The sequence below is a fragment of the Mastacembelus armatus genome, chromosome 1 (genome assembly GCF_900324485.2).
Source record: "Mastacembelus armatus chromosome 1, fMasArm1.2, whole genome shotgun sequence".
Classification (NCBI taxonomy): domain Eukaryota; kingdom Metazoa; phylum Chordata; class Actinopteri; order Synbranchiformes; family Mastacembelidae; genus Mastacembelus; species Mastacembelus armatus.
In genome coordinates this window covers 11,315,330-11,339,847 of record NC_046633.1, presented here as the reverse complement: position 1 = coordinate 11,339,847, position 24,518 = coordinate 11,315,330, and the positions used below count along the sequence as shown (strand labels likewise).

The 24,518-nt window shown below is 40.2% G+C and overlaps 1 protein-coding gene across 2 annotated transcripts in view; it reads left to right on the top strand.

The window, feature by feature from the left end:
- pcdh7a (protocadherin 7a) overlaps positions 1-24,191 on the top strand; it is a 38,957-nt gene extending 14,766 nt beyond the window's left edge. The window contains exons 4-6 of one of the 2 annotated variants that reach the window (XM_026304350.1): positions 16,815-16,862; positions 19,381-19,582; positions 21,202-24,191. In XM_026304350.1, coding sequence (XP_026160135.1) covers positions 16,815-16,862; positions 19,381-19,582; positions 21,202-21,740 — 789 coding nt within the window. In that variant the 3' untranslated portion in view covers positions 21,741-24,191. The remainder of the gene's footprint in view (positions 1-16,814; positions 16,863-19,380; positions 19,583-21,201) is intronic. The other variant, XM_026304351.1, reaches the window with a different exon arrangement.
- The last annotated feature ends 327 nt before the right edge of the window (positions 24,192-24,518 follow it).

The window sequence follows — 24,518 nt, the reverse complement described above, 5'->3', positions numbered from 1 at the left end:
TGCAGTCTTTTGTGCATTGCGCAGTTCTACAATGCTCAGCTAAGGTCAGTACTGGGTTCTCACAAAGCAGGTGCCACAGTGTTTTGACACAGTAAAGACAGACTATGGAGTTTGTGTTGAATAGGACACATCCGGCCAGTCTTGCTATTATAATTGGACTGTATGGACAGGCGCGGCTGGAGAGATTAGGTCTACTGGATTATAAAACTGAAAAGCAGCTTTTCATTTCACCAAAATCCCTCCAGGATTAAATATGATGAGCGTCTGTCATAGACTCTCCAATCCACACGTCACATGAATCCATCCAACCACACGCCTCATGTGATAACATGCACTCTGCATCAGGGTCATAAAGGGGAAGGAGCCGTGAACCAGAAACAAACAGAAAGTCACACATCCTTCTCTCCCCGTTACACACGCGCACACTGTAACCAACCCATGACCCCTGTCATGATGATACCACAGCACACTGATGTATTTATTAAAGTCACCATGAGTTCAGGCTGCGCAGCCCGCCATATGGTCATTGGGTGAGTGGGTAGGGAGGTAAGGGTAAGCGAGAGGTGAGAAGGATGAGGTAACCAAATCGGAGATCGCCCAATGAGCCAGAGTGAAAACCGATCTACTGACCTGGAGACAGCGACTGAGAGGAGGGGGCAGTGAGGTGGTGAGAGTCAGTGGGCATCAGAGAGGCAGCATGAGATAGATATAAAGAAGAGAGAGAAAGGATAAAAAATGACAGGGAAGGGAGACAGTTTGTGTTTGATGCTTGGCTGTGGTGGTAGAACATATACGTAGACATTGATTTTCTGCTTGACCAGGATCATGTTGCCACCTTACAAACATGCTGTGTTTAAATGTGCTTTCACACATAGAGTTCAGTTCCACTGGTCTCAGACAAAGAAAACATTAATCAGTAGTGCCTTTGGTTCTGGTTCAACTAATTGTATTACAAACAAATCAATAATGGCAAATATTAAATCACTTTGACAGCTATGCTGCACTTTGCTGCAACTTTTGGCTTTATTCATCCTCTAGTGGTTACAAACAGTTATTTGAGTAATAACTTATGAGCCTTATTAGTGGGTATTGGATTCAACTACAAGTGGAATTTACGAATGGTTAGGTTTTAAGTTTTAAAATGAGTGTGAAAATCCTTGTGGAAGCAGCATGGTTCTTTTGTCTGCAGTAGAGGTCGAAATTATTGCATTGTTACCACCCTGAGGAAAACAAGCCAAATGGAAAAACTTATGACAGGTGGAACAAAAAACACCTCAAGGTCCACTTGAGAGCTTTTTAGAAGCATTTAGTCACATCCTAAAGCCTTCTGGAGCGCACTGACATTGTCATTACTTGATCAAAGTCTTCGCTCACTCAAAGTTCGAACTGCACCAAATATGGTACATGTGAAAGCATCCTAACAATACCCTAACTCTATTTTATCACTTACATGTGTAAATTCACTGATTGTGCATCGGGCTGTGAGTGCTGTTGAAACCATTAAGATTGCTACCAGGGCTGTAGATCCAGATGTAAAGTGCATCTACTGCAGAAAGTGACAGAGGGCTAAGTTGTTCTCACTGTGCCGACGTGCTTAGAATGAAGCTGAGTCCTTAAAAATTACATTTTGGCTATCCTTAAGGTTTAGACTGAAGGTCAGAATAGTGATTAGGTGAAGGTAAAAGTAATGGGAGGCACGTACTGGTGAAGGTTAGGGTTGGTTTTAGGAGTCATGAAATAAAAGTCTGAGGAAAATCCTCACATACATATTACAATCAAAGGTGTGCGTGGGTAAGTATGTGTGTCTCCATGTGTACGAGCTGAGGACAGCAGGACAATGCCAGAAAGACAAAGTGAGAAGAGAAACAGAGGGAGTGAGATTGTGGGAGGCAGAGAGAGAGAAATTGTCTGTTTCCTCACACATCAAGGTCATCCAGAGCTGGAATGTGATTGGAAGTCCCCTGTCTGTCTTGGCTGTTTACCACACGAGATAATACAGACAGGCTGTTCAGCTGATAATGTTATTGTGTTACCAACTCCTCCTATCAGCTTTTGTTTCAAGCTCTCTGTGAAATGGCAGGAATGTGGGAATGTCATTTCCACACAGACAAGCTGAGGCAGGGACACACACACACAACAGCAGGCATGTGATTTTAACACACACAGACATGCCCACTGAAATACACTCTTGTGTGTACATGATAGCACATAATTACGCACCCTCCCTGATCCTTATGCATATACACTTTTCGCTGCAAGCAGACAAACTCAGATAAGAATATGATGACACACGAGCAGAGAAGAAAGTTTTCCATCTGTTACATCAGTTTCGTCTTCCACTCCCTCTGGATCGACGCACATGCAACAAGCCCAGGCACACTCTGTCTCCTAGAATCACACACTTCCATAGAGGATCACAAACACACTCTCACTTAACTCCCTGACACACACACATACAGATACTCACGCTTGAGCACACACAAGGACCTACATAGCAGACCCCTTGCTGAGATGCTTCCTTTTATTTGCTTCTTGAAGACTCTGCTCAGTATTGTACAACTCTGCATTCAGCTCATCTGCCTTGCAGCATTACCTTAATGGCTGTCTGTGGGTTGAGCAATTTTACCCAATATTGCTAAACAAAGATGTTCTTTCTCACACTAGACAGGGATTCTTGACAGCTTAGTAGCCCCGTGACTGGTTTTATCCACCTACACAAAAGAATCTTCAGTGCATTAAGTGGTATTGAGCTGAGTTGAATTAAACTGACTTGAATGGATTTTGAAATGAACTGAATTGGATTGAGCTAAACTCATCTCAATTCAAATTGTATAGAATTGAGCCAGATTAAGTCAACTCAAAGTGAGTCAAACTGAAGTCAAGTGAACTGAGCTGAGTTATTTAAATTGGGTAACCTTGCCAAGTGGGCAGTATGTGATGATTTTTATTATATCTAGTGGAATGATATATTATAAACCTAATTTTGCTAAAAATGCGGTGTTGAGCATGCCATCTTAGTTTAGGTATCTTTTATATTTAAGTTTGAAAATGTCTGTGCTTGCGGGCTTCAGTTTCATAATCTGGATATTTATATTCCTGTCTTCCAACTTTCTTGTGAGTTTGTGTATTAAGCTCCATTGCATCAATTTTTATTCCTCCAAGCTTTGCAGTGAAAATTGCTTGCTTTGTCCACCTCCAAAGGGTTTCTAATCCTTGAAGCAAAGGTTGTACAACATGTCGATCTGAGACCACTTGGAAAAGCCAAAATATTTATACCTGGCTGCATCACACTGTCTCTGTGATCGCACTTCAAGAACTCTTTCTGGATATACTTAAGCAATCAAGAGGATAAGTGTGCAGAATTTTGGAAAAGTATTTATGGATGTTTAACTAGATTGTACACACACAAAGTTATATGCACAGCAGTGTGAGAAATGAAAGAATAGAGCTTGGGAGTGCAATGCAGTCTTACTTTATCACCACCTTCACTTTTGCAAAACTAACTGCACCTAGTGGGCAGTGACTGTCAGTTTCAAAAGTTGCAAAAATGATCTGATGCAACTTTCCCTAAACCGGGCATTAGAGAGGGAGTTTGAGATGTGTCTCTGAAAATCACCTTCTTTTAGGTATACTGTTTAAAACTCATCTATAATAGTATTAACTGATTTATATGTCACATGTTGAAGTTTTCTGAAATTAATGATCCAGTATGTTACCTAGCTGAGACACGATTAGTTAGACATCTGTCTGGGATCTATAGCTAAACAACAGCTGCCTCTGTCACATGATTAGCTGAGTAATTGCAACTGTTGTTCAGGCTCTAAAAGACTGCCCCCCACCCTCCCGCTTCATGGTCCAAACCTAAACATGTTTACCAGCATGCAGACAGCTGCACATTACTATTATTATTATTATTATTACTATTATTATTTTACCTCAGCACTTGTAAAATTAAACTTGAAAGAAACAGAGCTCCATGTACAATTTGAAAAAAAGAGCATACAGGCAGAAATCGTTGTTCAGACTTTAAAAATTCAGCCCCGAGTACAAACAAAACAGAATTTACAGGTGCAAACTTTTAAAACTATGATGAGTAGAACATTTATTTTCAAGCACACCATTTTAAATGATTAAATATTGCATAGACTAGTCGCCTGCACTGTCTGCTTCTGAACCCAATACTGTGTAACTCATCCAATAAATGTCTTTCCAACCCTCTATCCCAATGTGTGTCTGCCTCCCCCACTACACACACACACACACACACACATCGTCCTCCGTCTGTCTTCTCTCTGATTGATCTCTCTGTTCTCCCTAAGTGGTTTCGTCTCTTTTCATCACTCTCCATCTGGATCCATCTTTTCAAAACCTATTTTTTTTAATGGCTCCAAACTTTTTTTTTAATAACACTTAATAGTTTCTTTAAATTTTACAAATGGCTCTTAACAACCCTCTCCATTTTCTCTCCTCCTCTTCTTCTGTTTTCAGACTGTTAAAATCAGCTTTAATCTTTCCTTTTCATTTTTCTGATTGAATACAATTAAGCAGGCTACTAAGGAAGAGGCCTAAGGTGTAAATAACTTGCACTGTGCAATATGGGTTTATGCATTTTGGCTACTGGCGAATCAGAGCACATTTCTCATTGGATATCAGCTTATTAGATCTTGTGTAAGTGTGAAAGACTGGCCCTGGTAGTGCTGTAGTTCAAAGCCAGTGTTGTTGCCCCAGGCTAAGTGTAGCCATCTGTTTTAGCGCTGTTCATGGAAGATAGATAAATCAAAAGATCAAGATAGAGATAGAGGAAGACAAAGGAAATGAGCACGATAAAGAAAATCAGTGGAAGAGGAGAAAAGGCATTCTTGGTCTGCACCAGTGACTTAGAAAGAAGATGATGGCAGAGGAAGAACTGGGGTTAGGAAAGTTGGGAGTTTGGAGAAGGGAAATGAAGAGAAGTGAGGGAAGCTACAAAATGAGAGAGCGTTCTTAGGTATCGCCTACGGGTGGAAAGCTGATGGAGAAAGTGTAAAGAGGGAGAAGATGGAATGAAAAAGATAGGAATGCAGTATATTGGTCTAAGGTTAGAAGATGACTGGAGAGCAGAGGGGAGGAGAGGAGAGAAGAGGAGAGGAGAGGAGAGGAGAGGAGTAACGGCAGCTCAGATTCTTCAGGCTATTTAAGCATGAGTGTGTGTGTCTAAGTGTTTGTGTGTGAGAAAGTAAGAGCTTTCTACCTGTTCTATCAAAGAAGTTACATAAATCTGAGTGGGCAGGCCTCTGCCTGCAGCACTGCTGCATATTATACCACTGACCCAAGCCTCTCTCAATGTATGTGTTCACGTTTGTGTGTGTGTGTGTTTGGTCCTTGTTCAGCCCCACTTGCCTGATCAAGAAGTACACCAGACACCCACCTGCGCACACACACACAGACGTGTAGCTGACGACAAGAACTTACCAGTCAAGCTGTTGGAGAGAAATTCCCCCAGTGCCTTTAGACAGAAGCATTAAAATAGTTTGACCTGCTTGACACAATTGTACTCACACAGACTACATATTAAGGTACTCACACAACACCACTCTTCTGTCTTGGGCATTACAAATTAATAGTTTTAACTACCACCATCATTCATAATATGTAAGCTAACATGATGTTTTTACCCACCTACATACAAATACTCCCAAACCAAAACAAACTGAACTTTGATGCACTTAAATCAATGGCTTGCTCCTAATAAAGCACTGTAATATCACAGGCTTACCGTAAGGCTGGTTCTTAATGGGCTGGCAGAGCACAGGTGCAATTCAGACATACATTATTTAAGAGCCTCGATTATTTCGCAAATATAGAGATATTATAAAGATAGCACCTTATAACACTATAAAAGTAACCCAACAAAACGCCAACAATTCACTCTTATTGAGAATTATTCAAACATAAACAGAAGCATACAAAAAATATGGCAATCAAAGTCATGCAAATCTACCTGCCAATTAAGACCCCAAACTGGTTTCCATGGGGGATGAAATGGCAACCTCTAATTGACTGGATAAAAGAATGCTCACATCTGAGCCGACAACCTGAGATGGTTTGGAAAATATACGCATCCCAGCGCGCATGCATGCATACACACACTAACACACTTGTACACAATGTAAGTAGGGATCACAGACAATTTATGCAAGGCTGGGGGAGTCACAGACAGTATCACCTGTAAGATGAGAGGCAAGGATAGAGTGTGTTGACACAGATATTGTGTATTGTGAGGCGTAGGCACATGCACACACACTTGCACACACACACACACACACACACTCACTGATGGGTCACTCTCTTTTAAAAGCGTGAATAAAGCTTTGGTCGTGGTGTCGTGTTAACATGAAAGCTTTCACGGCAGTTAAAAAGAGCCAGCTTTGATTAGAATTTGATGTGTGAGAGTGTTTCTTAACGCCGGCCTTTGCTGACAGCGGCCCTTTTAAATCCGGCAGATTTAAAAGGGCCGTTGCAGGGAGCCTTCCATCAAAAATATGTTGAATCGACGATTTCACCTCGAAATGCTCTCTGTTGTTTTTTTTTTTTTCTTTTTGCTTCCCCTTTTTTTCCCAAATTTTTCTAAAAGATAGAAGTCAAGCATGCTCACCATGCCTGGGCACATTTTAAATGGATCCCAACCATAAAGAAAGAGCAACAAGAGTGTCGTTTCAAGGGTGATCAAACGTTAAATTTAGAATTACTCACTAAACTGCTAATTGAATATCAAAGAAGCTGGTTTTATTTTCATGTGCGTACTGAGTCGCCACAACAGAAAAATTGCTCTGCGTGACTTTTACAAAGCAGTGTTACTCTCACATGGTTTGATCATTATAAATGGTTTAATAATTCATTCCCTACTCCCTCGTGGAGATTTATGTAGAATGTGAGTCTGAGATCTAGATTGTTAGGAAACCAATTTACACACGGCACGTCCTTACTTGTGTAGACATTTGCTAGTGCATTTGCATCTTTAAAGTGCTTAATTCAAAGTTGAGCTCTACACTATGCAGTTAAAGTAATTCAAATATTATATATTAGAGGGCTTGGTGTCCACAAAACTATATATTTTGGTGATTTTCCATTTTTGACATAAAGTTTTCAAAAATAGAATTTCTAGGACAAAAAGTCTATTTCTTTGAGCTTTGTACTGTTGGTCGGATACAACAAGCAATTTGTCATCATCCGCTTGGACTGTTTGCCAGCATTTTAAAGGCCAAATCATTAATTGCTTAAGCAAGAAACAAACCAGCGGTTAAATTAATCCTTAACAGAATCCCCAGTTACTGTCCTATAGTAGTTTTTAATATGTATGGTGCTGCACTTCACCTGATGTTTCAACCTAAACTTACACAAAAGAAGTAACCGGTAAATGACCCATTATAAGGCTCAGCTGTCAGCTGAAGTCGACTGGTGTTTGAGTAACAGGTTATACATTTACATATTATAAGCAATTAGTGCAGTAACAATAGTACTTGTGGTTTTAGTATTCGACAAACATGTTTGCAGGACGAGGTTAACATTTTTACTGCAGTAACTGTGGAATAATTTGCATTTTTAAACTTTTTTTTAATGCCAGGAGTCGCATAATAATCAAGCCAACTCCTCAGTAAAGACTCAGCTCTCTGAAGCTCTGCTGGATATGGTTTCACTGACGTTATTTTTCAATGGTAATGCTAAACCATAATTTTCAAAGGGGGTTGGAAAAATGGAGCCAAAGTCCATATATGATTGAAGTTTGGTGTGAGGTTATCGATGGGAACAGGTTGGATTCTCCACTGCTTTCTCATTAACTCTCTTGCTTCCTTCTCCTCCCGCTCAATGGCCTGACTCTGCACTCGGTCTCTTGTGTATCGAAGAAACACGCACACACACAATCTCACACACACATGCAAGAAGTCTGTTTGCATACCAAAAGCATACTTTATACCTCAAAGAAAATGAAAGCCATATTAATTATACAGTCTTTAAACATGCACGCACAGACACACACACACACACACACACAAAAGGAAAGAGGGAGTGCTTGTTTTATGTTCTTCCTCTGCGTCAAAGTAGACAGGGTGTGAGGATGGTCTAGTCTTTCTGCGTCAGGGAGAGAGGGAATGAGAAATAGCGCAGAGGGAGAGAAAGAGTGCACTGTCTTCCTTCTTTAATGTGTTTGTGTGTCTGCATATGTGTGCGTGCGTGCGTGTCGTCTACCCAGTATAACGCCCCCTCTGTGTCCCCGAGTCACTCTCTGTCACTCACACACACTGAGACTATTGTCAAGACATTGGACGAGGCGCCCCAAGACATTACTGTGGCACTGTGTCTGTCAGGGGGGTGATAGGGCTGAGATTGGGTTCACACACACACACACACACAGATATGCTGTATTACCATTTTAGGTCATGTTTATAGGTTGGTGGGAGAGTTCATGCAGTCTTCTTCTGTATTGTCACATACGTGTATGGGTGTGTGTGGACTTCCAGTGTCCCTTTTAGCATCGGTGTGTGATTGTGTATGTATGGCAAGGCCTATGTGGTGTACGTGTTTGTTTGTATCCGACAGCACATTAGGCAAAGCTATCTTTAACCTTGTAAAATGAGTGACACTGATTCTAAACTGACACGATGGATTTCAGTTTGTCATGGCGCTCCACCATGTCAGCCTCTGTCAGCTCAGCCTATCCACCCATTCTACAAAAGACAGGAGCTCCACGACAAAGTATATATTTATATATATATATATATATATATATATATATGAATGAGAGAAAGCGAGAGAGACAGAGAGACACAACAAGAAAATAAGAAAGATATAGAGCAGGCAGATGTGACAAATAAAATGGGAAAGTGTAAGAGAAAGCCAGGGAGAAGTGGTTAGAGAAAGAGAATGAGTACAAGATGCTGAGAAAGATAAAATAAAGGGGAGGAAACAGAGGTGGAGGGTGGGAGTGTAGGGATAGATACCTTGTTCTTGTATCAGGATGTCTCTGAGGTCCCTTATTGACTCTGTCTATTGTTCACAGCAGCACTGCTAATCACTCTCAACAGGGTGGCTGTGTTTGTGTGTACATGTGTGTGTGTGAGTGCGCCTGTCCACTACATATCTTTAGTCTCATCCTCACTTTTACTCTTCCATACACTGGCCCCCACAGTGAGGCCATTGTTCACTCTCCTCTGGTCAACCTTAATGGACAATAGCAGTGGGTGGGAAAAGCATGTTCCTAACACGCATGCTATTAGGCTAATGGTCCACACACATACACATATGCACAGAAGGAGCAGTAAATGCCATCTAAATAGCAGGCGCATACATATGTATGTCTCTCTTACTCACGCACACACACAGAAGGTCAGTTGTACACCACCATCCTGTTTGCAACTTTCTTAACAATGACTGCTGTCATGGATATTATAAGAGATAACTGTTTTAGGGACTAGCAGTGGAAAGCAATGAACATCACCAGCATGCACACAAACACACCAACAAAAGAGCTAATCTGAATCATGGGCATTTGTCTGGTAAGCTTCACTTTAAATCTCACTCCATGAGCTTTTGTTTCTGTTGTGTTTTTTTCCCTTATAGACAGCCATGGCTGCACAAAAGGATAAACATTTCAAAGGCTCAATGCTGTGAATAGAGGCAGTGATTTTCAGTGTGTATCTGCAGGGTGGAGAGCCCAGATGGAGATGGGGAGAGGAGAGAAAGCGCAATGCCAGAGTGGACAGCTTGATAGTAACAAAGCTGTGGTGGTGATGCGGTAGGCTGGGACACGGTGATGCAGTCTCCCTCTCTTTGTCACTCTGCACAAATTACGCATATACACTGTACATACAAACACATTTCACACCCAGTAACTACTTAGGACCGTGATAATAAGTACTGGCCACAGGTTTTTGGTTTTAATTGCTCCCCAGTAAGAGAAAGTGAGTTATGTGAGCCAGTGAGCTTCAGCAAATTACATACACACTTTGCAAAAACTGCTTGTTGGGACAGGCGTGACGGTAGGCAGCGTGGCCGGTAGTTCCAGTGGTGGCCACAGGGGGGCTGGCAGCAGACTGCAGCAGTGTGGAGAGGAGTGGAAGGAGAGAGAGAGAGAGAGAGAGAGAGGGGGACCGCATAGTGCCGATCAGATGACCTCGCTGCTGCAGTTAATGTTCTCTGGCGCTCAGACACAAGGCTAAGGCTCTCCCTCATACCGCGGGGCTGCTGTACTACAAGCTATTGTGGTAGTAAGGGTGGTATTTTTGGAGGTGTGTGAGTAAGTGTGTCTGTGTGTAAGAATGGATGGAGGAGAAGGTGTCTGTGTTAGAGGAAAGAGGGAGCATGACACAGCTGAGGTATATGTTATTAAACCAGCACTTATGTTTCTATAATCCTCTTTCTTTAATTTTTCTTCCCTATATTCCTCTTTGTTTGTTTCTCCATCTTTTCTCTTTGTCCCACTGCCATGCCCTCCTCCTCTCATTTTCACCCCTCCCCATTTTATTTTGCCCCCTCTTTTCTACTGCCGCACTTACCCCCCTTTCCCTCTACCTCATGCCCCCTTTCCCTCCCTCTTCTCTCGCCCCATCCCTCCATTGCTCCTTCTCTTCTTTCTCTCTCTGCAGTGCAGCACAGTGATTATCATTCCTCTCACAGAGTCAGGCCTGATAGTCAGATACTGCTGAGCACCCTTCTACATCACCTGCTTCTAGAGGGAGCAATAGAGAGAGACTGAGACAGAAGAAAGAGAGGAGGGGGTTGGTAGACTGCAGAATAAAAGCGATGAAAGGGGAAAGAGAAGAAAGCAGTGAAAGGGGGAACGAGAGAAGTGAGTGAACAAAGGGGAGAGGAGAACTATGGGAGGAAAAAAGGGGGAAAGTAAAAGCATAAAGAAGGGAGGACTGCTCTTACTGCAGAGGTGGTGCAACATACACCCTGCATAGTTAAAAATGTGTAAGTGGGTATTTGTGTGTCTGTACACACCTGCAAATATATGCATAAACAAGACGTGCTTAAGCTGTGTGTTTACGGTGTCTGCATAGAAGCTGTTTGAGTGTGTTGTGGTAACAAGGTGGTTTAGCTCATCAAGGATCTGTGTGTCAGACAGTTGAAGAAATGCCACTCATATTGCTTCATCCCTCCCGTAGCTGAGTTTCAACCTGCTCCTGCATTCTGCAAATACCACAACAGTCCACTGTCTCTCCCCTTTAAAAGGCATTCTTTGTCTCTTTATTTCTCCTTCACGTAACATGTGGTCAAGTAAAGTTTTTTGCAGGTCTGTCACGTTTTTTTGTATTTTACTCTGCCACACATTCAGATTATAGATCCTGTGGTTCTTTCTATGCTTTTGTCTCTCTCTCTTTTTTTTTTTTTTAGCATAGTCATCCATTTATCAGTTGTTTTATTAATCGTCTGTCACCGCTTCACTCCCACATGGTTTCTCAGTACTTGTCTTTACCTGTCTGCTTGACCTAGCGGCTACACTGTGTAAACAGGACGTCTGCTGTTTTCAGCATACCCTCAGGAAATTGCATTCCAACCCTGCACATGTCACTCCACTACAGCACAAGGCCTTGAATACAGCTTTGAATCAGTTCTATATTTAAATAACTGGTGTAAATATATCATCGTCAAATGAATTGTTAACACATCTGTCCTGTTCACACACCCTACTGCGAGATAATATCTGTCGCCTTTGATGCATAACTTAAGAGTCATCAGCAAAAGGTTCTAAAAGATTTTCTAGCGAATGTTTTAGTAAATTTTTGAGCAAATGTAACCTAAAAACAGTGAAATTCGAGCAGCTGAGTCAATCATCCAAATTTAGTTTAATTGAGTTTTACTGATCTGCCTCATCAAACACTAAAAAAAATCGATACAATAATGTTGAAGCCTGATTCTAAAAAATACAGATGAATGTAGATGAGATACAACAGGGGGGGTATTCATATTATTTTTACCACAAACTTTCAAGCCTAAGGTGCTTGTTAAAATGTTCTTTCAAATCATTTTTAAAAGGCATCTGGACTAGATATGGCAATCTAAGTGGTAATGCAGTAAAGGTTGTAGAAAATAAGTCTAAAAAATGCAAAGCAAACAGAAAATCAGATGCAAGCAATAAAAAATATCAGCAGACTTTTCACTTTGTAAATATGACACAGACAATAATGTTATATCTCCACACAAAGCCACTTTACATAGCAAGTGATTCGTGCAAAGTGATATCATGCCATGTCCAGTAATTTTAATATAAAAAGTCTATACAAAGTCATTGTTTTCCAGTGTTGAATTTGAATAAACTCAATTAGTTAATCTACTTATTTATTCCAACACTCACTATTCAAAAAGTATGAGTACATACACATTTGCTGGCTGCATTAACACAACATGGTTTCGAAACTGAGGGAAAACAAGAGAGCAGAGACAAAGGTCATTTTGACTGATCAGCAGTCCAGATATGAAGTCTGGACTATACCCATGTGGTGTCAACAGAAGCATATTAGTTTTCATTGTGTGTTTTGGTAGCATGGTGCAATATCACCTTACATATTCTGAACAGTCATAGCTGAAATACACAGAAGACTGACGGCTTATCAGCTCAGTATTTTTGGTTAGTAAATAGGCTATCACATTATGAGAAACCGGATGAGATGGCATAATTTGATAATATATATAGTCATATTAGACTGTTATATTGATCTTGCATTGAATATGAGATCTGCTTGACCAGTATGGTGAAGCTGATCCCCAAAAGCTACATCAAAATGTTCTGTATGTTTTAATTTGATTAATATTGAATAAATCTTAATATTGAATAAATCTTAAAACAGTTATTACATCATAATACATTGTCTGAATGTGTTATTATAACCATTCATCAGGCCATTCTGCCTACTAGATTTGCTAAGACACTTAAAGAATTCCATTAATCTGGCTTTTAAGTGAGACTTTCAGTATCACATGAGGGTGGCACAATTATACTTCTGGCATGAAAATCATCACATTTAAAAATATTGATGCTTCGCATCAACTATCACGTGTCCACAGGCTAAAATTGTCAGTCAAGAACAACTGGCAGGGAAATTAACATGCAACGCTACACCTCTCACTCAACAAAAATTGCAGGTGTCTTGAGGGAGTGATTACAAATAGGATGTCAGATGTCTGCGTGATTGACATTTGACTCATAAAGCTGTCCGACTTCTGTCTGTTTCAGTAGAAAAATTCACCATCATGAAGGAAAATACTGTTTTCCATCTGCAGCTGCTTTTCTTTAGCACAGTAACAAATGCAAACGTGCAGCAGCATGGAGCAAAGTGGGAGTGGGATGTTGGGAATGAAAGATGAACACATAATCTATCACTTGTGATGCTGGCCAACATGCTGTCAGAGTAGCTAACGGCGTCATAACTGATGTTTGTGAGATATTATAAAATATCATCCCTCATCCTCAGTCATTAAAACATATAAATTCTTCTGCCACAGTCTGTTACATTTTTAATAAACAAAAGCAAGCAGGGAAGAAAAGCTCATATTTTATGTAATTAAAATCTTAGCGTTGTTTAGCCCAAATCTAATTATTAAACAGACTTTATCATTTAATTTGGCTATGTGCTTTCTATTAAATATCACTTCAAGAGGAAAAGGTTATCATACACTCACAGTGGATATTAATCTTAAAAATGTTGGTAGCATTATTAAATAAGCTCTATCAGTCAAACTCCATTTGTTGTGGTGCAGAGGTTTATTTGGCGTGCCTTTAATGTGTTGAACCATTACAGTAATGTATATGTTCTGGTATATCTATATTAGATCTACAGTAGATCTATGCACTGTAGTCAGGTATGGATTATTCATGACATCCTGATTCTCCTTGCATGCAACATTATCTTATAATGTATGATGATAGATGGTGTCAAACATAAATGAGAATGAGAAAAGGAAAGTGTGACTCTAGTCCTATAACCATATTTGTAGTTTTGGCTTATGCATTAAGTCACATCCTGTCCATTCATTATAAACACTAGAACGGAGCAGGGCACAGACAAACACAAACGCACACTCACATTCAAGTGTGCTGACACACATACAGGTGTGCAGATGTTGAACACACATACACACGCAAACACGCATGTGTTGAATATGCAGACACATGTAGCGAGAAGAGAGGGAGACTGTTAATTAACTAGAGCTCGTTAATTCTCTTTGAACTGACTGCAAGGAGGTTTACACACTAATTACCCTGCTGATTGAGCCAACCTGTGCGTGCACACACAAACACACACATACACACATGCACATGCTCATCACACTACAAACATGCACACATATGTTTTTTTCAGAAGCTGACATAACACATCTTGCAAGCTTTGAAAGTCTCACACAGACATAAAACACAGACATAAAGGTGTGAAATCTCATGCATAAGCATATGCACACGTTGTCTTGCAACATGCTCTTGCCCTGAAATGAAAGCTATATTAGGAACATTTTTTTTCTACAGCTTCTTCCATGCTACAAGATCAGGATGGTTAAATTTAATCCAAGTTCAGACTCATCATGGCTTTGTTTTATTTACGCTGATCTGCCAGAAATAACTCATATACTGTATCAGGATACTCAGATGCCTGTATACTGTAAAGCCGCATCACATATACACACATAACCAAACATGTACACACTTACCATGCCATGCAGATGAGTGAAGTTCCTATGTCAGTACTGAGCCCCAATGGCCCATGTCAGATTAAGGAGAAGGTTTTTTTATCTCCTCAAACTCAATTAATATTCCATCAGGCAAGAATTGATAGGCCACACTGAACTTTAGCCAATTCATCTGTATGTTTTTGACCGCAAGTGTGCGTGCTCACATGAACAAATGTGTGAAGACTCATCAGATATTTGTTAATCAGTCTTCATTGCAATTGCTCAGCCAAGTAATAGCGAGCATGCACACATACACACAAACATGACTTGTGAATAAGGTTGGAAAATTAGGAAGCACAGGTGTTTTTCAGAGAAAGGTATAAGCTGATGAAGCTTAAAGGAAATAAAGAAAGATACATTTAAAGTGATGTAGAAACCTTACAATAAGACTGCATTGACAGAAAAAATGTTTGAGTGGTTAGAGAGTAGAAGAAGTACAATTGAAGGACTGAAAAGCCAAAAGTGAGATACTGTAACAACAATATGAAGTATGAGGGATGGGTCTAGCTTGTGTAGAGTAGAATTTAATGACTAAAAGATGCCAGAAAATACAAGATTTGGCAAAAGAATAGGCAAGAGGTTTGTCAATGAGCGAAGGACTTTGAGATAGTAAAGACAGAGAAAGAGAGAAAAAGAGAGGATAAGAGGTTTGGGAGGGTGGAGGAGTTATTATGGGTCAATAAAGCTTGCTTTGGGGAGGAGGAGAGGAACTCATAACGAGGTCAAGGACACACCATCGATCGCCACATCATAAAGCTGACTGGCAAAGAGAAGAAGGGGGCGTGGAGGGAGCAAGAGGGAGGAACAGAGAAAAGAGTGTAAGTTACAGCTGTGAAAAGCTGAGATGACTGCAGGATCGGCTCAAGGAAGAAAGGATAGAGGAGAGAAATAGAAAATAAAATTATCAGGATGAAGGAATGAAAGGGGGCAGCTCTGGCCAGAAAGAGGGTTAGAGGAAAATTGAATTAGATGGAATCATGGCTGAACAGATGAATTCTGTAATAGAACACACACAGAGAGGAACCAGCACCAGGCCTCCAACAGTAGTAACCCACTCTTAGCCTGTCAGTCAAATCCTGCCCTGTGCCAAGGGCTAGATTTCTACATTCATAAACTAATCGTAGCTTATGTATTACCATTCAGGTTCGAGTCACAGATCTTAGCATCTTTATTGATGGAAATAGATTGCTGGATGTTATTAAATGTTATGCAGACACTGATCATGTCCAGAGGATGAAGCCCATTGATGTTGGTGATCATCTGCATCTTCTTCTAGCTCTACGAGCATGCTGACCCTTTCGGCTTATACTGAAATAACTATTGAAAGGATTAGCTTTTTGATATTCTGGGTACGCATTCATATCTCTCTGGGTGAATTACAATAATTTTGGTGATCCTTTTAATTTATGCACCATCATCTGATCTATATTTAAGCCTGTCTAATGCTGTAGTTCATTTCCAAGTATCTTACCTACAAACCTCCCTAACATTCTCCACTATACTCTGTGCTTAGTGCTAATTAGCAAATGTTAGCATGATAACCTGCTCAGAACATGAACATGATAAATCTCATTCCTCTTTGGCATCACCATGTTAGCATCGTGTTTGTGAGTATGTTGCTGATGTTAGCAGTTAGCTCAAAGGACCACCGTTCCTCACACAGCTGCTAGTGTTGCTGTAAGACTCTAAGTCTTGCTTTGTAACATTAACTTCTTTTCTGAAGGAATTTCAGGTATCCTCAAAGACTCTAACCATCTGGATGAAAAAATGCACCATCTGTTGCACAATAAACAGTATACTGTATGTTTCTGAGGTACAGTAGTGAACGCATTTTCTGATCCAGGTAACTGGAAATGACATATGTCCGTGGTGTTTTTGTAAAACTAAATCAAAACACCAATATGTTTTTCTGTATTAAAACATAAAATACCGGAGAGTAACATCATGCAGTGTAGCAATGTAACTGATTTTTATGTTTTGGTTCATATTTTCCAAATTAAGTAAAGAGCAGTGTCATTTCTGGTTACAATCTTTACTTGGATTAGGAAAACGAAGTGCAATAGGGGTGTAAAAAAAAATCATATTTAAATTATGGAATGTTTTTCTTCCAGATGATTAGAAGAGTCTTTGAGGATCCTGGAAATACCTTCAGAACAGCGGTAAGAGTTGTTAAACAGTCATCTGGGTTTTTCAAAGACTACTGGCGTTGTTGTTTGTTTGCTTGTTTGATTTTTTTTCCTGGAAAATCTGATGTGTAGCTGTGTGACTCTATTATAATAGCAGTAAATGAAAGCACAGACCGGAGTTAACAATAATCCCAACAACTCAGTAATCTCATTTTCTTCTTTATTTGATATGGTTTCTCTCAGCAGAAGACAGAAGAGGAAATGTGTGTATATGCATTTTTCTTTCCTGTTGTCTGGTGTAGTCATTTTCATTTTACATCATTAGTATGTAGAAATAATTATTCTGTGATCATGAAAGACCCTTCTACCATGATGTCGAGTTCTGATCATACTCTGATCCTAAGAAAACTGTTTTGACAGCCTGTTAAATCAAGAAATGTCAAGAGTATCAAGAGTATTTATTTGTGATGTCAACATCACTGATCTCAAAAGACAATCTTATTATGGAGAGATCACACAATTAAAATTTCTATTCATTGCAAGAAAACAAAATGATCCTTACCCATATTGCTCACTGTGGCTTTGTTTGCTCAGCCACTTTCCCTGACTTTTCCCTCTCTGTGTCATCGCCTCTAGTCTGAACGAGTGGAAAGGAGGTTGAACTGCTGCTTCTAAGCTAATGCTCTAAAAATATGTTGCTCTCTCTCTGGAGAGTTAAGATGAACCACAGAGATTCTAAGAACTGCTGCTTTTCCATTAAACTCTAATATCGTTTCTTCTTTCTCAGCCTTGCTTGTGCTCGCCACCCCTGCTGTCTGAGTTACTTTCTCTCATGCCTCCTTCATCAAAACATTGTCAAGAAATGGCGGAAGAAACAAGTGCTCCGTTAATATTACCCTTATGCTTAATTAATTTTCCTTACCCTCCTCTTGTCTTGCATGTTCATTAGGTGAAATGTTCAAATGTTTTTTTTTCTTTCCCTCTTGGTGTTCAGAAGAAAAAGAAGAATTTGTGCAGTTTTGGCTTTTATCCCAGCCGTCCATCAGTTTCCCTCCAGATTATCCTGAGGCGACGTGCCGAGCTGAAGTTTTTCCGCCCTAATCTTCGCATTTCCTCTGTTCCCTCACTTCCTTTCTATATGCCGCTTGTTACAAAGCTGATCTAAATTGAATGGGTTGTAATTTTGCGAGCAGATAAATGAGAATGAGAGGAGATAGGAGGGGTGTTGTATAGAAATGGGCTTCCTGGTGCAGCGTGATCCCTCCAGGCCAGACGGAGTCATTTAACTCTCTCTGATATTCTCTCAGCAAGGAGTTATTGCACTCTTTTTTTACTCTCCAAAGTGAAAAGTGGTCTGCTAACTAGACAGGCATGATTTGTGTGTTGAAATTGCAGATGTAATGCTCAGCTTGAATGAGTGGTGCGATTTGTTACTGAATCACTACCACTTCCACTTCAGTACTGGGAGATTTGTCACTGGTGGTAGATGGCTCATTAGTTTGTATTTACACTGATGGCTTCAGCCTACCCATGAAAACCTCATGGATGCATTTCAAGCTTCCACATGTAGAAGGCATATTTCTTCATTTCTTTTTTTTAATTCAGATTCCAGTTAATAGTGTTCCTTGGGCCAATGGAAAAAAATTAAAAATACAGCAATTTCAACTCACACTGTATTAGTGGAACAACAAAGACAGAACAAACCAAATATAAACATCAAATAATACATTTAACAATTTTGTGAACTATATGATAAAAAAATCCACAATGAAGATAAAAGAAAAACTGTCAAAACTGAAACAATATGAAGATGATGTGATATTCTATATTTCTGTTGTTGTCAACAGATCCAAAGCTTATTTGCTCCTTTTGAAAATGTAAAATCTTTATGATCAGTCACATAGTTTTGAAACTAACAATACTTGTGTTTTGTTACTAAATATTTAATAATTAATTTGCAGATTAAAACACATTTAGTGAGCTAGTATCTATACATATAACAAGATGGGAGTGAAATTATAGTGCTCCTGTTATTCGTTAATAACAGGAGCACTATGGAACATGGCACCCAGAGCCATTCAATTTTTAATAAATTGCATTACTGTTTTTGTTCTTTGCCACAGGATTTGTTATAGTAAGAACAATAGCCTATCAACCAGTCTTTAATAAAACATCCCTAACTTATTTTGATAAAGCGCAACGCGAGTGTTCGTTATAGCGGACTCTATATTAACCAGCTGTTCCTACTGGGCTTCATTCCAGATGAATAATACGTGTCTCCGGGCAGGCCAGAGGTTTGTAAACATCAGTCTTCCAGCAGCAGTAATCTAAACTGGGATTAAAAACCAACAGAAAACTTTAACCACAGTGATTGGTTGGTAGCTATTACCCTGCACTGTAGCAGCTAAGCCCATAATCAAGGCAAACATGATCAGATAATCTCAATATGTCTTTGCAGACCCCTGCCCACCAGTCTAATTCCCAGATTTGAAATCTCAGATTAGGAATCCTGGTTGATTAATCCTATATTGTGTGTGTATGTTCCCTGCAGGGGACCCTTCGTCGGGTGACCTTCTCAGTAGTCAGCCAGCCCCAGGATGGCGGGTGCTATGACAGTGGCCTGGAGGACTCGGAGACACCGAGCAGCAAGAGTTCATCAGGGCCGCGACTGGGAGCCCTGCCGCTGCCCGAAGAAGGCTACGAGCGAACCACACCCGAGGGGAGTGTGGGCGAGGAAGAGCATGTGGAGAATGGTCAGAGAAGCGATGAACACACACACACACACACACACACACATACACGCACACACACACGCACACACACACAAAACATACAGTCAACAGTCAATAAAATTCACTGAACTCATTCAGAATTGTAGATAGGGAGCTGCCAAACATATTTACTTTATAAATACTATATTTTCTCCTAAGGCTACATGTTCTGTATTGTGTGGACGGTGAACACTCTCAATGTGACACACTTGGACACACACTCATTCACTCACACACATACAAACACATCCTCATTGAAGCCTTGACTTGCTGTCACGATCGCAGGCATTTCTTTCTGTCCTCATGTGATAGGAATGTTGAATAAAGCAGTCGTCCTGTGTGTGTTTGCATGTGCTGCACCCATGTTTGTGTGAAAACTTTTGTGTGTTATGCGAAGAGCTTTTTAGAAAAACGTGACAGTATATTGTGCTCATCCATGGCCTTGCTGTCAGTCAGCAGCCCAAATCTTCCCTTTCACCAAGCAAATAGTATTTTTACCTTTTTTTTACTGGGTCTTTGTAAAGGATGGAGAAAGCAAAAGGGGGTTTTATTTTATCTATTTTATCCTCTTTCATCTGTATATGGTCTTGCCAGAGCTAGAACAACAGCGGCAACACACCAAGGTCACTATGACCTTGGTGTGTTGGTGTCCTTCTGAGGCTTCCAGTTAAATCCTTCCTTTTCACCAATGTGCAAAATCTTGACAGTTTTGAGTCTTTATATGTTTTTTGGCTGAGAGAGGAACTGAAATTGCTGGAACTTTTCATGATACAAAATAAAAACATTTGATTTTTTTATGTTTGATTCAAGTTAAGCAAAATTTAGAAAATCCAAGAGTGAATCAATGTACTGCTTTCAGTGGATCTAGGTGTGTAGGGAATATAATAAATATATCACTTTACCTTTTCTGCTTAACAAAACTCTAAGTTGCTGTAATTAGTACGACAGTCACATTTAATTCATCCATCATCATTATAAATCCTGTCTCCATCTAACATGATGTCAGTATTGATTCACAAATGACTGGTTTAGATAACTAATAATAACCTTTGATGCTTGACTCTGTAGGATTCAGTCTCTGGAGGCTTCACTAACCTTTTGACCCAAAACTCATGGGATGTAATAGGCTCAATATTGAACTTTATCTTAAAACATCTAGATTTCTTATTTAAATCTAATGTCTGATAATAATCCTTCCTTCAGACTCAGGCCTCACCCTTCACCTTTCATGTAATGCTGAGCACAGCTTAGATCCTTTGTAAAATATTCTTTTGAAATCAGCAATTTTCATTTTGCTCTAACAGCATTTTTCTTGCCTTACTTGCTTCCTTTAAATCCTATCCCTTCCCTTACAACCTTTGTTTTTTGTTTACACATTTTTCTTGTACCTGTCTTCTTCACCAAATGTTGTACTCACCCCCTTTCTAATGTATTTTATCCATCTGCTCTCTCTTTTTATTTAATTGTCTCTTCTTGGAGCGTCCCGGTGTCCCACAGCATACCGTGTAATTGAATCATCCCTGGTTTGACTGTGTTTAATAGCGCTCTCTCTCTCTCTCTCCCTATGTTTCCTATTTTTCTTTTCTTTTTCCTGTATACAGATGCCAGACAGTTGCCAGATGTTGCTCTGACAGGAAAATGCACCAGGGAGTGTGATGAGTTTGGCCACTCTGATACTTGTTGGATGCCTGTCCGTCCTTCGCCTCGCCAGCGTCAGCGCCATGGCAGCGACCCCCCACGGCTCTCCACCTTTGCCCCGGGAGATGATAACAACAATCTACGTGGTAACGACCATGAGAGTGACAGCGAGAGCGCTGGTAGCGCAGGGAGCTCTGAACCCGGGGTGGTCGTCAGCGGAGAAGGTCAGAGATTACCCTTAGTCAATGGCGATCCCCTTGGCACCCTAGGTCGTGGAGATCGTAACAGGAACATGGGTGATCACAACCGTAACCTTCTGAACCGCAAGATGACTTCTGCATCCTATGACACATTTAGCAGTGCAGGCTTCGGGAGGCGCCAGCAAGAGGAGGAAGGAGGTGAAGGCCAGAACCCACCTGAGGTCATACCACTGACGCGGACAGGAGGGGACTACAAGACCACGTCCTGCCTCACATTGTCACGCCGCGAGGTTTACCTGTGACAGCGCAACAGAGCAATCATCAACAGATCACTCCCTTTTCTGAAGAAGAGGGAGAGTTCAGACTTTAATGCAGATCATCAGTTTGGAGGGCCTTTTAAACCTGTGAAGATGGGAAAATATCAAGAAAGATGTTTTCCACAAGTCATGCATCAAATTCAAACTTTTGGACTCTGACTAATATTTATAGGCACTTAAACTATAAGCGAGCGATCTTTGAAAACTCGGACCGCAAGTACTTTCTAAAAAAGTCTTTTTTTAAATACTAGTGAAAGTTGCCTAGAGGCATAGATCTTATTATGTCCGTGTGGAGGAGGACAACTTCATCTCCTCTTCTTTTTACCTGAAATCAATGCATGCCTGACCCTCTGCTACAGAGGGATCTGTGTGAAGAAGAGGGAGATTGAGACTGAGTAAATCATGATTCTATAAACACCTCAGTGCATAAAAAAATCTTTTGCTGATGCTCCAGCGGGCCACTTTTGGACTACTGAACTTCTGAGGTCTCAATCAGTCAAAATATGTGAGAAGAAGTAACGGGTCTTTGGATTATTTGAATCGAATTCAAACTAATCAAACTCTAATCAACTCTATTGTATCAGAAGACAGACAAACAGTTAATCCACTGAGAATCTAAAGTCATAAACAATGTACAGTTACATGAGAAAAAAAGTGCTGATCTCAGAAATCAGGTAATATTCTTTAAAAAAAAACTGATTCAGAACAAACAGCAACAATGTGAAAAGAAAGACTTTTTTACCGTAATCAAATGTATCCATTCAGAATACAAGGTTCTCATAGAATGTCAGTAGTGCCACAGTACCCCAGCGTGTGTGAAAATATGTGTCTATTATTTTGCCTTCACACCCAATCTGTATGTATATACTGTATGTGTGTATTGGATAAAACAGCAGCGTTATCCCTCTGCTGCCGTTCACCTTTTGAGAGCACGCTGAGGTGCTGCTACACACCTACAGATTCCTAACAGTGTTCATGTATCATAAACTTTTCACACACGCGCGCACACATATGCACATGCACGCATGCACGCACTTACACACAGACCTTAGCATGTAAACACAAACTCATACGATGCATTTGCAGAATGTGAACATGCATAGGGCCACAGGTTATGACATGATTCAGTGGCTGTGTAACATAAAGTATATAATACCTTGCATTACCGTTCGTACAGAAAACATGAAGCACACACACACACAAACACATACACCATATTAAACAGTAGTAGAAACACACATCCATATTAAGATGTGCACAATGCACAGTTCATAGACACTAAGTGTGTATGTGCTCATAGGTTTTTAACATATTGCCTCTCATTGAAATAGCTGTAGCATTTTGCCTGCTCCCCTGCAGCCAGTATTTAAACATGAAATGTATTTAAATAATTACTCATCTCTCTGACATTATATGTGGGGCTACATTAAAGGGACTTTCAATGACATCTACTGTATGTAATGATAGACAATGTGGGAATATCAGATATTCTGCATACTGTAAGTAGGACTCATAGTGAAACCAAATTTCTGTAAGAAAAAAAGGAAAAGAAAAAAGACTGCATGAAAGAAAGATAATGCTAACTTTTTTTCTCTCTTTTTTAAACCACTGGCCTTTTTGGATACCACACCTATTTGCATACATCTGTACTAAATGTGTGCACTTATGGGGAAATGGAGATAATGATGGCAGCAAGAGAGTTAGCTACAGTGAATTAAACTGTTCCTTCTTTATCATGGAACAAGTTTGGGCTAACCTAGGGCTTTTTTCAGTTTCCATGGCCCAGAGTCAGCACAAAGGGTGCCACAGGCTGTAATAAAAAAAAATAGTGGGAGCGCCGAGTTTTGCTGCAACCCTTTTCACCACACAGTGCCAACTTGAACATGTCCATACTGCTATGCTGAACCGCGCAAATAACCCATTCCTTCACATATGTCCTTCCCAGCAGCGACTGCACGACTGTAGACACTGCTGCACTGGGCTGAAGAGTGGGTGTGTATTGAGGCCAGCACATCTTTATTCCCATCATCAGTGTGTGGTTCAGTGGTGTGATAGGGATAATAGGGTTAGGTCGTCCCTGTGGTCTTAATGAGTTTCCTTTCTCCTCTCTTCTCCTCCCTTGATCTGCGTTGATCTCATTAATGTCTGGATAGGTGAATGTAACACTGCTGGAAATTGCCGGTAACTGTGTGTCTTCATTTTTTCTGGTTGTTTTGGAGCAGATGAAGTGAAAGAGACATGCTTGCTAAGGATGTACTGCAGTTTAGTTCATAGATCCTTGTAGAGGTTAGAGTTAGAAACCAGAGCAACACTCAGGTAAGATGTATGACAGTGTTTAAGCAATTAACTACATGTTAGGTTTTATCCACACACAAGCCCCCAAATTGTGTGTAAAGGAGTAAGTATCACTATTCCTCCAATTTTTTTTTTTTTTTTTTTTTTTTTTTTTTTTGATGGTAATCAGGATGAGAACTGGGTGTGCTCTATATGTGAGATTACACTTTGTATACCTGTATATACCTTCAACTTTACAACCCTTTTGCTTGTTCTAGACCACTGATGTACTTACTCCCTAAGCCTTCATTACCCTCAAATCCCCAACGTAGCTGTTTACTGAGCTCTGTTGTTGATGGACTGTGCTGAAGATGTAACGAAATTCAAAGACTTAACATGAAGTTACTGTTCATGGAGCGTTTACGCTGGAAATGGATTGATTATAACAATCAAAAACACTGCAGGTTATATATACTGAGACAAATTGAC